Consider the following 11,072-nt stretch of genomic DNA (forward strand, 5'->3'; position numbering starts at 1 on the left):
TAGCCCAGTAACTGGGATTTTTTGGTTGTTATTATAAAAAATTATAATTTGAATACAGTAATTATATATATATCATTTTTTAGCCGTGTTCTGGATTAACAGAAGGGCAGTTTATAGAATGTTACTAGACTTCAGTCCCGGTAGAAGTGATGAATATCAGATCACTTCTGCATGTAGTGCCTGAGGGGCGGAGCATAACACAGGGATTGTGGGTTTGGTTTACTTTGAAGCCATGTGTCATGCTCCGCCCCTTAGGCATAGTATGAGTTTTGCTTGGAGCGGTTCTTTAAAGAATGTAAGTAAATCTGCTGTAGTGTGAGCCGCAATGAATAGACGAAGCCTCTGTCCATGGTAATAATAAACTTCCTGACTTCATTGTTCCAACGATTATGTGGAACTTCAGGAAGTAGGAAAATAGCAAGAAAGAACAATGCACATTGGGGTGGGGTGCCATTACATAACCGGTGACTGCGCCAGTTACCACAACATATGTATCATATTTCTACACATACTATAGCTGAGCATCAACCTGTCAGTGAAGAGAGAGGTCTGCACAAGGAAAAGGGTTAATATCCGTCACCTACTATGAGGACGTACTGGTTTACCGTGCTCTGGGTCACTGCGACGGCTCCCAGTAACGCTGAGGACTCATGTCCAGGTAGGTCGATCAGCTACAAACTGGGATCAATATATGTATACCTGTAGCTGTGTTCATCCTGATCTTGCTGGTTCTTATCCAAGTAGGGTAGTAAGAGAGAGGGAACAGGGGGAGGGATGTCATGCTACATAACAATGCAGATTCATATATTATTCAGAACCTGGCAAAAGATGGGTGACCATATTAATGGGAGCTGTAATGGCTGCTATAACCTTATACAGTGTGCCGCCCACATTGCCCCCAAAGAGTGCCAGCCAAACTGCCCCCATAATAATTGCCATCCGGTTCACTGGACTGAGGCATCAGCGCTGTACACTTGGAAGGTGGGTGATTATGAGCAGGCGTCTTTTATGGCACAGGAGCCATTGGGCCCCTCATGTAATAGGGCCCCAAGGGAATTTGCACCCCCTATTTCTCCTCTTTAGTGCATCACTGTGTGAATTACCATTACATATTAATGGCCTTTTCTTATCAGAAGTGAAGATTGTTGGACTTGGAGACTCTGACAAGTTGTCTATCCTCCGAGGATGTCCTGGAATACCTGGATCTCCTGGACAGAAGGGGGAACCTGGAGAAAAAGGTAAAAGTAAGGGCTTATTCACATGACCGTAGTATACGTCCATGACGGTTTGTAAAAAAAAAAACGGACGCGTGTATTTCAATAGGGCCGTTCACACGGCCATTGTTTTAATGGACTATGTGATGGGTCCTTCGAAAAATAGGACATATCCTATTTTTGCCGTTTTCATGGATCCCTCCATAGACTGAAGTCTATGAGGGATTCGTGAAAACGGGTCCCGCACGGGCGCGACTCAGATATATAAAAAACTACAGTTTTTCTGGTCCCAGTTTGCACTCAGTCATGTGAATCTGCCCTAAGATTAATGCAGAGACTATGCACCAAGGTTCATAGAGCAATATGGTACCCCGGACTGTATCGATGAATAACTGGGCAGGTTTACATTTCAGGAGCCTCGGAAAGCTGTGGAAGTACCAAATTGGTTGTCACCCAGCTTTCCTAGGAAAATATGTAACTGAGAGGTCTCGATCAACAAATGATCTCCAAGTCAACTTGAAGAGATGAAAAATATGGACAGATAATGAGGTCTACACAGCTTCAGACAATCTAAGCTCCTATTAGTGTTTTCGGCAGGGTGTAAAACTTCTCGTTGCCTAGCAACCACTTGACTTCCTGTTTGAGTGACCACTATTTGAGTTCATTTACAGTGTTAGTGATTGTGTTAGTGTCGTGTAAAGTTTTAGTTTTGTGCAAAACTGTCCCTTTAAATCTTAAATGTTGTTTGGTTTTTTTAGGAGAAAAAGGTCCCTCAGGAGCCACGGGGAAGATGGGATCAACAGGTCAAAAAGGTATGAAGATCAAGAACTGTGGAGCCCAGGCGGGGTTCTCCTTAATGTTGCAAATCGAATTACTGTTCCTTAAATAAATACTTGTAATCCCCATGAAATAATATATATTTTCTTAGACCTTTACATTGTGCCGTTCCTCTGTTATTCCTCCTAGAAATGCATGAATAAATTTACAACTGTGTGTTACCAGACTGACAATATCCAATCGGTGCTGACAGTCTCAGGCCCCCTTGACAAGGAGAATGGTAACACCTAGTTGTCAATTAATTAATCAATTTCTAGGAGGAATAACCGAGGACCGGCACATTATAGAGTTCTAAGAAAAGATGTTCCAGAATTGTTATTTCATGGGGAATACAGGTATTTACTAAAATAGACATGTCAGGAGAGGTGACGTGTCCTCGATAATGTCTATAATACAGTCCCACTATTCAGGACCCAATGGAACAGACCAAATTTGACCAAAGTTTCTATAGGAAGCAGATAATGTAATATCTATCATCTTTGTAAAATATTTTGCTGATCATATTTGCAGTTTCATTTACGTTTCAGTTCAGTTTTACTAGTGTAGAATACAATCTATGGCAGATTGGAAACTGTCAACAAGCAGGCTAGCTTGTGTACGTATCTATAGAAAATCATTAGCAAATGAAAATCCAAACTAATGGGGTTTACTCCACCTAAAGAGTCATGTTTTTGCATGGAATTGCGCTCTAAAGTGCTATGACTGCAGGGTGTATCGCTATTCTGTATGAATCTGGCCTAATTTTCACTAATAATTTTTTATTAAATACAGGTGAAAAGGGAGAACTTGCTACAGAGAATGTAGTTTATGGTAAGTGACAACGCACTATGGTTTTGATCAGAAACTGCTTTGAATTCAGTGTGAAAAGAAGGAGCTAGAGAGAAGAGACTATGCATTTCTATGAAGCCTGGGTGACTCTGTGACAAAATGATAGCTCAATAGCTACTAAAAATGGCTGCTGTAATCTAGGTACCTCCATAGCTACAAGAAAGAGAACAGGTCAGGTGCAAAACTGCCTGACAGAGAAGAACAGAGCACACAATAATATAACAAGAAGGCGTCTGAGCAGTTTTTGATCATATATGTATTTTAAAGAGCAATTAAAATAAAGTAAAAATAAGTATAACTTACAGGAATTCTCGACGAAACTTATACACAGTGTTATGCCTAGTGCATGGGCTGAAGGGGTGGGGCATGACACAAGGAATCTCTTTGCTGTCATGCTCCGCCCCCTTGACCCTCCACTAGGCATATCAGTTTTGCCTGGAGTGTTCCTTTATGTATCATTAGGAAGTCAGATTTCTCTGAAATATATATATATATACCTATTGCTAACAGTGCGGCAAAGAAGGAGACCACCGGGAATGACCCTTCACTTTATAGAGTAACTCTGCTTACAATTTCAGCTGCTCGGAACTGTAAGGAGCTCCAAGATCAGGGAGAAGTCCTCAGTGACTGGCACACAATATACCCAGATGGCAGCACCCCTCTCAAGGTGCTGTGTGATATGCACACTGATGGGGGAGGATGGATTGTAAGTTTCTTAGTCATTGTTTAGAGAAAAGTTTTGCGACTTTCTTTAGGTATTACTTCATCACCATTTTTAAGATCTCTGCTTGCTGTCTGTGGTTGAAAACATTCTTTCTTACATTCAGAACCTGAAAACTCATTCTTGAGTTGTGGTGCTTACACAGCTGCAGTTTGTTACAATGTATCAGCAGAGATCACCCGGGGCAAAGATCCTGTTTGCTGCCGTAGGTCTGAGACCTAAAAACTCTGGTCAAGCAGAGTGGCCTGTTGGCAATCCCCCCTTCTCCCAGCCCCCCCTAGCTACACCCCCTGGTGGCACAGTAGAACCCGAATCCATAATACGGCTGTGTGCATGAGCCCTTAGCGTGTATTCACACTGTGTTTGCAGTGTATGTGTGAGGTATAAGTTGGGGAGATTTCTCGACATATACCACTGTATAGGCATATAGGGCCATATGTCGCCCATAGGCTCCTATACTCAAATGAAAAATTTTACTGGATACCTCAGTATGGATAGCGTAGTCCACTACGCTATTATATACAGTTGAACAGAAGGTATACCATTGTATACCGGTCCAAAGGATGGCAAAATATTACTCTTTGGGCATCCTTCGAGTTAATAAGGCCCTATGGATATTTTTGGCGTATTGATACATTGTAACAAGTCTTCAGCTGTCTGAGCAGGACTAGGTCAGGACATTTTTTCAGCATTAGAATGTATACAATGCATGTTTCTATCTAGTAACAAGATCATGCAAATGGTTAGGAAACGCTCCTGCTTGCAATGATGCCATTCCCGAAATTGTAACACACAGGTCTCTTCTCCCATCTGTAGGTTTTTCAGAGGCGTTGGGACGGTTCAGTGGATTTCAGCCGAGACTGGAAGTCCTACAAGGAGGGATTTGGCAGCCGACTGACAGAGTTTTGGCTGGGAAATGACAATCTTCACATGTTAACATCAACAGGTTATATCCCATCAACTCAGGAACAGCCACATGACAGCCCACAGGCTCCCAGGGTGATAGCAAAGCAAGCTCCTCCTTAGCGCCTGTTCACATCACCGTTGCCCTTCCGTTGAGGGGTTCCGTCGGAAGTTTCGTTGGGTTAACTCCTCAACAGAAAGGCAAACGGAAACCTCAGCTTCCGTTTCCCTCACCATTGATCTCAATGGTGACGGAAAGGTTGCTAATGGTTTCCGTCTGTCACCGTTGTGACAGGGGACCGGATTGTGACAGTCGACTGCGCTATTGATTCCGTCAAAACGAAACACATGAACTACCCGAAACACATGCAGCTCTGTCCTCACTCACATGAATGGACAGTCCACCACATCCCACGGCAGCACATGACCCTTCTGAAATACTCTGCACTGCTCCAAGAATTCTAGTTTGGCTAACAAGAAACATTCGGATGATAACTCTCACTCTCTCCGCAGGTATTTGGGAGCTGCGAGTAGATCTGCACGACTTTGAGACAAAAAAATATTCAGCCAAATATTCATCCTTCAAAGTCCTTGGAGAATCTGAAAAGTATAAGTTGATACTGGGAAAATATAGCGGTGGAGATATCGGTGAGTGGTCTTCCAACTTCTTTAAAATCTGTTTCATTATGTGTTCGTTTCTGGATGACAACCAATATGGCCACCAATATGTCTCCCACAAGGGTTCTGGTCACTGAGACCAGTATGTAGGAATGTATATAGCGCACAGCGAAACATATTTGCCCTTCAGGCACCTGGGAAAGCTGGGTGACAACTCCTGTGGAAGCTGTAACGGCGGCCATATACCCAGGGGTCGGTTCAGAAGCACACACTACGATATTGGAATCGGTACTGAATACCAGGCCCATCCATTCACAGACAGATATCAGAGCTATATATATATATATATATATATATATTAGACCTCGCTCCCGCCCTCCGCGGTAACCTCTCAGACACCATTTTTATTTTTTCCCTTTTTCAGGCGACTCCTTCCGTTTTCATAATAATGGATTGTTCACCACCAAAGACCTAGACAACGATACTCATGGCAGCAACTGCGCTCAGCTATGCAAGGGAGGGTGGTGGTATAAGGACTGCCATAACGCAAACCTGAACGGACAATACTATCTGGGACCGCACAACGCCACAGCCACGGGCATCAACTGGAGGCTTGGCAGAGGGTATAACTACTCCTACAAAGTCTCTGAGATGAAGATCCGGGCTGTGTAAAGCGCAATGCACATAATGAGGAAACAAGATGAATCGTGACTGATAACAGAGAACAATAGATAACAGATAGATTTAAGCTTATTTTCCCATTTCTTAACCCACCATGTTATTACACGCCACTTCCTGTATACAATGAATGCATCACTTGTCTGTTGGGGGTAATACTCCACATTTATGGTATGGACGCCATAGACAAATCTGACCCAAATTTACTGCAGGATCCACACAAATTCCTGCGGTGGATTTACATTTTGATGTGCCGCGTGGATTAAGGTGGCCATAAACGTTAGATTAATGTGTATGGGGGCCTTCCGACTCTCCCCCTACGTCAGATGTCGGGGAGGGAAGGATCGGGCTGTTGGATTTCAGCATGCCCGACCCGCCATGAGAGGTGACAACTCCCCGCTTCCCGTTCAGAATACGGCCGAGCGTGCATGTGACTAGGGGGAGGGTTGGGAGGAATTGCCGTCAGCTGAACGAGTGTTTGTCTGACGGCTATCTAATGTACATGGCCAGTCTAAGTCCCATTCAATGAGAATAATCCGTGTGTGGAAATCCGCCGACTTTTCCAGGGAAACTTTCCGCCACGTCCGCACAGAGACACAAGAGGCGAATTCCGTGCAGAATCCACACGGAAATCCATGTGAAATCCTGAACGTGCGAACAGGGTCTTTGTGAGATTGGAGCAAGCAGTGAGCTCAGCTTGTCTCCAAGTCTAACTTAGGCTAGGGCCACACCGCGATCTTTGACCGCCCGGCCTAGCCCCTCATACACAATAATCTGACTGTCATTTATAATATTAGCAGTGGAGGTCCGTGATTGATATTTCATTGAGCAGCTTTTTGTTATCTGTACCAGCGGTGTATTATAGTATATACAATAAAAGTACAATTTTAACAAACTTTTTGTCCAATATGATTACACAGAAGCAGGAATCCGCGAATATCATGTATTTCATAAGTCAATCTATGAGGTCAATCTACCGAATGATTGGGCCGCACATTGCGTGAGTCTCCTTCCCCCGGGCAGTGTATATAATAGGGTAGAAGGGGATTTCGGACTAGATTATCTCAGGACCACCAGACTGAAATGACTCTATCCATATAGAACAAGGACACGTCTGCCATTACTGCAACCACCGGTCATAACAGCCATAAGGATTTTTATTTATTACCTATATATTTTCTGAACGTCACCAATATATAAAGCATCAGGACAAAAATATACAGTACACTAAACCTATATAGTCCAGGCTAGCAGATAATGCATACACAGGACAAGTCTTACACGTAGAAAAAGTGATATTAATAATTACAATAAGACAAACTAGTTGGGTGGTCCCTGTGGTGACGGCCTCCCGTCTGCAGTCCCACCCGATGCCGCTGGGTTCTTTTAGAATATGTGGGTGACCTTATCTGAGATGGGTATTTCATATTGATTGTAACCTATATTAATTAAATGGTAGGTGCTGCTGCTGGTGCGCAGTTTATCGCCGTGGCGGCCAAGCAGTGCTTTTTTTTTTTTTTTTTTTTGACTTTTTTATTACATTTTCCATATAAGTTTAACATACAGATATAAAATATCACCAGAAAAACAGAAAATAAACAAAATATGACAGTGTTCATACCCTTAATCGGGTATATCTGTGATACATATTATTGCCGTCATTTATAAGTCAAAAAACTTTATAGATTTTAAGTCCATTTCAGCTTTGATGACAGATTATACAGAAAAAACATGTAAACATCTAACATAGTAACTATGGTAGCCTCACTAATACTGTTCTCATTTACCTCCTCTCCTCTTTCTATTTATGTCTGTGCATAATGTGTTCCTCCCTGGTCATTTGGCTCTGTAATCTTTAGTTTCCCTAATGTCCCTTTAATATCCTCTATTAAATACCATTTAGTTTGCTTGAAACCCTCCATCGTTTTTGCTATATCCGAGTCTGACATTTGTACCAAGAATGGTTTCCATTTTTAAAAAAACTTCGCTGTTCCCTGTTCCTTATGTCTCAATGCCTCAGTTCTATCCGAATGTAGATATCTATGTAGTTGCTGGATTAATTGTTCCAAAGTCGGGGTGCTAATTTCCAACCAATTTTTCAGAATACACCTTTTGGCTATAAGTATTATTATGTGTACAGAAAAAATATGGAAAAAATCCTCCAGCTCACCTTGTCACAAGAAGGGTATGGAAATCAGCACACGGATCCTCGTGTCGGCACACGCAGGAGATACAGCAGAAACAGGGGAGTTGGAACCAGCGCTGAGAGTGCAAATTCTGTTAAAACGGGAATCTATTTCCAAGTTTTATTATGTCTTGGTTAAAATCGAAGCAAAGAGGCTACGAACAAAAGTTAGTGACAGGTAGGTATAGTCCAAGGTACAGAGAGAAAAGAGGAGATAGGCGGTAGCCTACGCGTTTCAGACCCTCGCTAGGTCCTTAGTCATGGCATCACAAGCCATGCTGTATTATTATGTGTGCTAGCGGCGGTATGTGTTGCATTATTCCCTCTTCTTCAGCGCCCATTAACGCTATTGAGTGAAACAATAACAACTCCGGATTCCATGGAATAGTTTTACCCCATAGCTTCCTAATATATTCCACTACTTCCATCCAGTATCTCTGGGTAGCCGAGCACAACCAGATACCATGGTATAAGTCTGTGCGCGGCTGAGCACACTTTGGGCAGGAATGTAATCTATCTGGGTTTCCATCTGTGGGCGGTATGTTAAAAGCATATATGGCTGCATGCATCAGTCTAAATTGCGTCTCCCTCCACACTTCATTAACCACATGCTTTCTCACTTTCTGCCAACCCTCCAGTAATTGTTCATTTATGTCTGGTGTTTTGAAAATTCGTCTCCAGTACAGAAATTTATTTTTATCTTCTAGCCGTACATAAATATCTTTTATTGCCCGGTATAATTCCGATAAGGATTTCCTAAGTGAATCTTCTCCCACTAGCGCATCGAAGGGGTTATCTATTATTTCCTTTTCTAAATTCCCCACCAGCTTCGTACAAAAAGCTCTAACTTGCAAATATTGCAGAAAATGTGTTTGTTGGATCCCGTATTCACTCCCTAGTTCTGATAGCGTCTTTAGTCGCGGTTCCGTCGCATGCAATACCTGTTTTACTGTGACTATCCCTTTATTTTTCCATGTCTTAAAAAGACTGCTAGACTTCCCCGCCGGGAACCGGGCATGGGACCATAGGGGCAAATATTTAGACAATTGGAAGGAGAGGCCCTGCTTTTTCCTCACCTCCTTCCAACACATTATTGTGTCGCGTAATATTACTGAGGATTTGACCTTTTGGGGTAGGTCTCCAAGCTTAGTATGTAGCAAAGCCCGGAGATCATAGTCTCCCGCCAGTGCCGACTCCAAGTCTCTATTCGAGTAGTGACTAGTTTTATGTATCCAATCCAGAACATGGCGGAAAAGGCTAGCTATGTTATAACCTCTCAAGTGTGGTATGTTCACTCCCCCTTGCCAATGATATCCTTGTAACTTTAGCAATGACACTCTAGGGCGTTTATTCATCCATATAAATTTCGTTATAGCTGAGTTAAAGGTATTTACATCTCGGTGCTTCAGCAAAAGAGGAAGTGTTTGCAGCGGATATAGTAATCTCGCAAAGGATATCATTTTGACCAAATGGCATCTACCAAACATGGACAGTGGCAAGGTCATCCATCTTTGTAATTCTTGTTTTATTTTGCGGAAAATGGGTTCATAATTCAAGTGATATAGGGTACCCGTGGTTCTTCCTATTTGTATTCCCAAATACCTTATCTGCGATTTTGCGATTTTAATTCCCAACTGTTGGAGGTTTACGTCTGTTGTGTGGTTATGATGCGTTAAACCTAAAAGTTCGCTCTTGAGCGTGTTGATTTTCAGCCCTGCTTGTTTCCCATATTCCTGAATCACCTCAAATACTCCAGGCAAATGTCTAGATGGGTGGGAGAGAAATAACAGAATATCATCTGCAAAAACCACTGTTTTGACTTCTACTTTGCCCACCCGAATTCCAGAATATATCTGTCCTCGCTCCAGAATCTGTATCAGAGGCTCCAAAGCGAGATCAAACAATAGCGGCGATAAGGGACATCCCTGTCGTGTACCCTTCGACAACTTAAACGTTTTTGACCTAATGCCCGGGGTGCAGACAGCTGCTGTAGGGTTTTTGTACAGTGCTTTCAGATAAACTCTAAATGGTCCTTGTATATTAAATTTGTCTAGGACCATGTCTAACCACCTCCACTCAACGTTATCAAATGCTTTTTCAGCATCTAGTAGCACTATCGCCGCCTGCTTGTGCGCCTCTATACCATCCATGACTCCCAACACCTTTCTAATGTTTGTGACTGCCGATCTACCCTTTATAAACCCCACTTGTGAGGGTCCCACCAAGAGTGGCATTATCTGAGCCAGTCTGGTCGCCATGACTTTCGATATCAGCTTGAGATCCTGATTAATTAAAGAAATGGGTCTGTAGGAGCTCGGCAGTAACAAATCTTTTCCCTCCTTGGGCAGCACTTTTATATAAGCCATATTTGCTGCTGCTGGAATATCTCCTCCCGTCAACAATGAATTGAAGTATGTTAGCAGCATCGGTGTTATTTGCTCCTGTAGTATTTTATAGAATTCCGCCGGGTAACCATCTGGTCCCGGCGCCTTTCCATTTGACAATGTCTTAATCGTCTGCTGCAGCTCTTCCTGAGTTATTGGAGTATTCAACTCCCTTAATTGATCCTGATTGAGCGTGGGCATGGTGAGATTGGCTAAGAACTGATTACCCTGTATATCCCCCTGTCCCGCTGTGGAAGCATACAGCTGCTGGTAGAATTCCTCCAGTATAGTATTTATTTTCTTGGGATCTGAATGAATTTGACCTTCATGGCCCCTCAATTTAGTAATATGCGTCTGTGGTCGAAACCCTCTAGATAGCCCTGCTAGCATCTTTCCGGCTTTGTTGCCGAACCTAAAAAGCTTGGCTTCATAGAGTGACCTCCCAAATCTTTCCTTATTTTCCAACCATGTTTCAAAATGCCTTCTGGCCTCTATCCATTTGAGTTTTTTGCTTATGACCGGGTCAGCTAGAAAAGTGGAGTATGCCGCTCTAAGTCTATCACTGCATTCTCTAAACCTTTGCTGTGTTTGTTTTTTCCTAAACGCTACGTACGATATGAGCCTCCCTCTCAATACCACCTTCGCCGTTTCCCAATAGAGTGCCTGGTCTGTGACGTGTTCTGCATTATCTATCGCATACTCCA

At 42.8% G+C, this 11,072-nt stretch overlaps 1 protein-coding gene across 2 annotated transcripts; it reads left to right on the top strand.

The window, feature by feature from the left end:
• Positions 1-399: 399 nt before the first annotated feature.
• Positions 400-6,713, top strand: LOC142659178 (ficolin-1-like). Of its 2 annotated transcripts, XM_075835015.1 has the most exons (8): positions 400-658; positions 1,134-1,238; positions 1,973-2,026; positions 2,823-2,861; positions 3,458-3,585; positions 4,417-4,546; positions 5,017-5,151; positions 5,546-6,712. In XM_075835015.1, the coding sequence occupies exons 1-8, from the start codon at positions 586-588 to the stop codon at positions 5,791-5,793; spliced, it is 912 nt and encodes a 303-aa protein (XP_075691130.1). In that variant the 5' UTR covers positions 400-585; the 3' UTR covers positions 5,794-6,712. The 2 variants fall into 2 exon arrangements, with proteins under 2 accessions (XP_075691130.1, XP_075691129.1); XM_075835014.1 differs by having other exon boundaries at positions 596-1,238; positions 5,546-6,713.
• The last annotated feature ends 4,359 nt before the right edge of the window (positions 6,714-11,072 follow it).

The sequence above is a fragment of the Rhinoderma darwinii genome, chromosome 8 (genome assembly GCF_050947455.1).
Source record: "Rhinoderma darwinii isolate aRhiDar2 chromosome 8, aRhiDar2.hap1, whole genome shotgun sequence".
Taxonomy (NCBI): domain Eukaryota; kingdom Metazoa; phylum Chordata; class Amphibia; order Anura; family Rhinodermatidae; genus Rhinoderma; species Rhinoderma darwinii.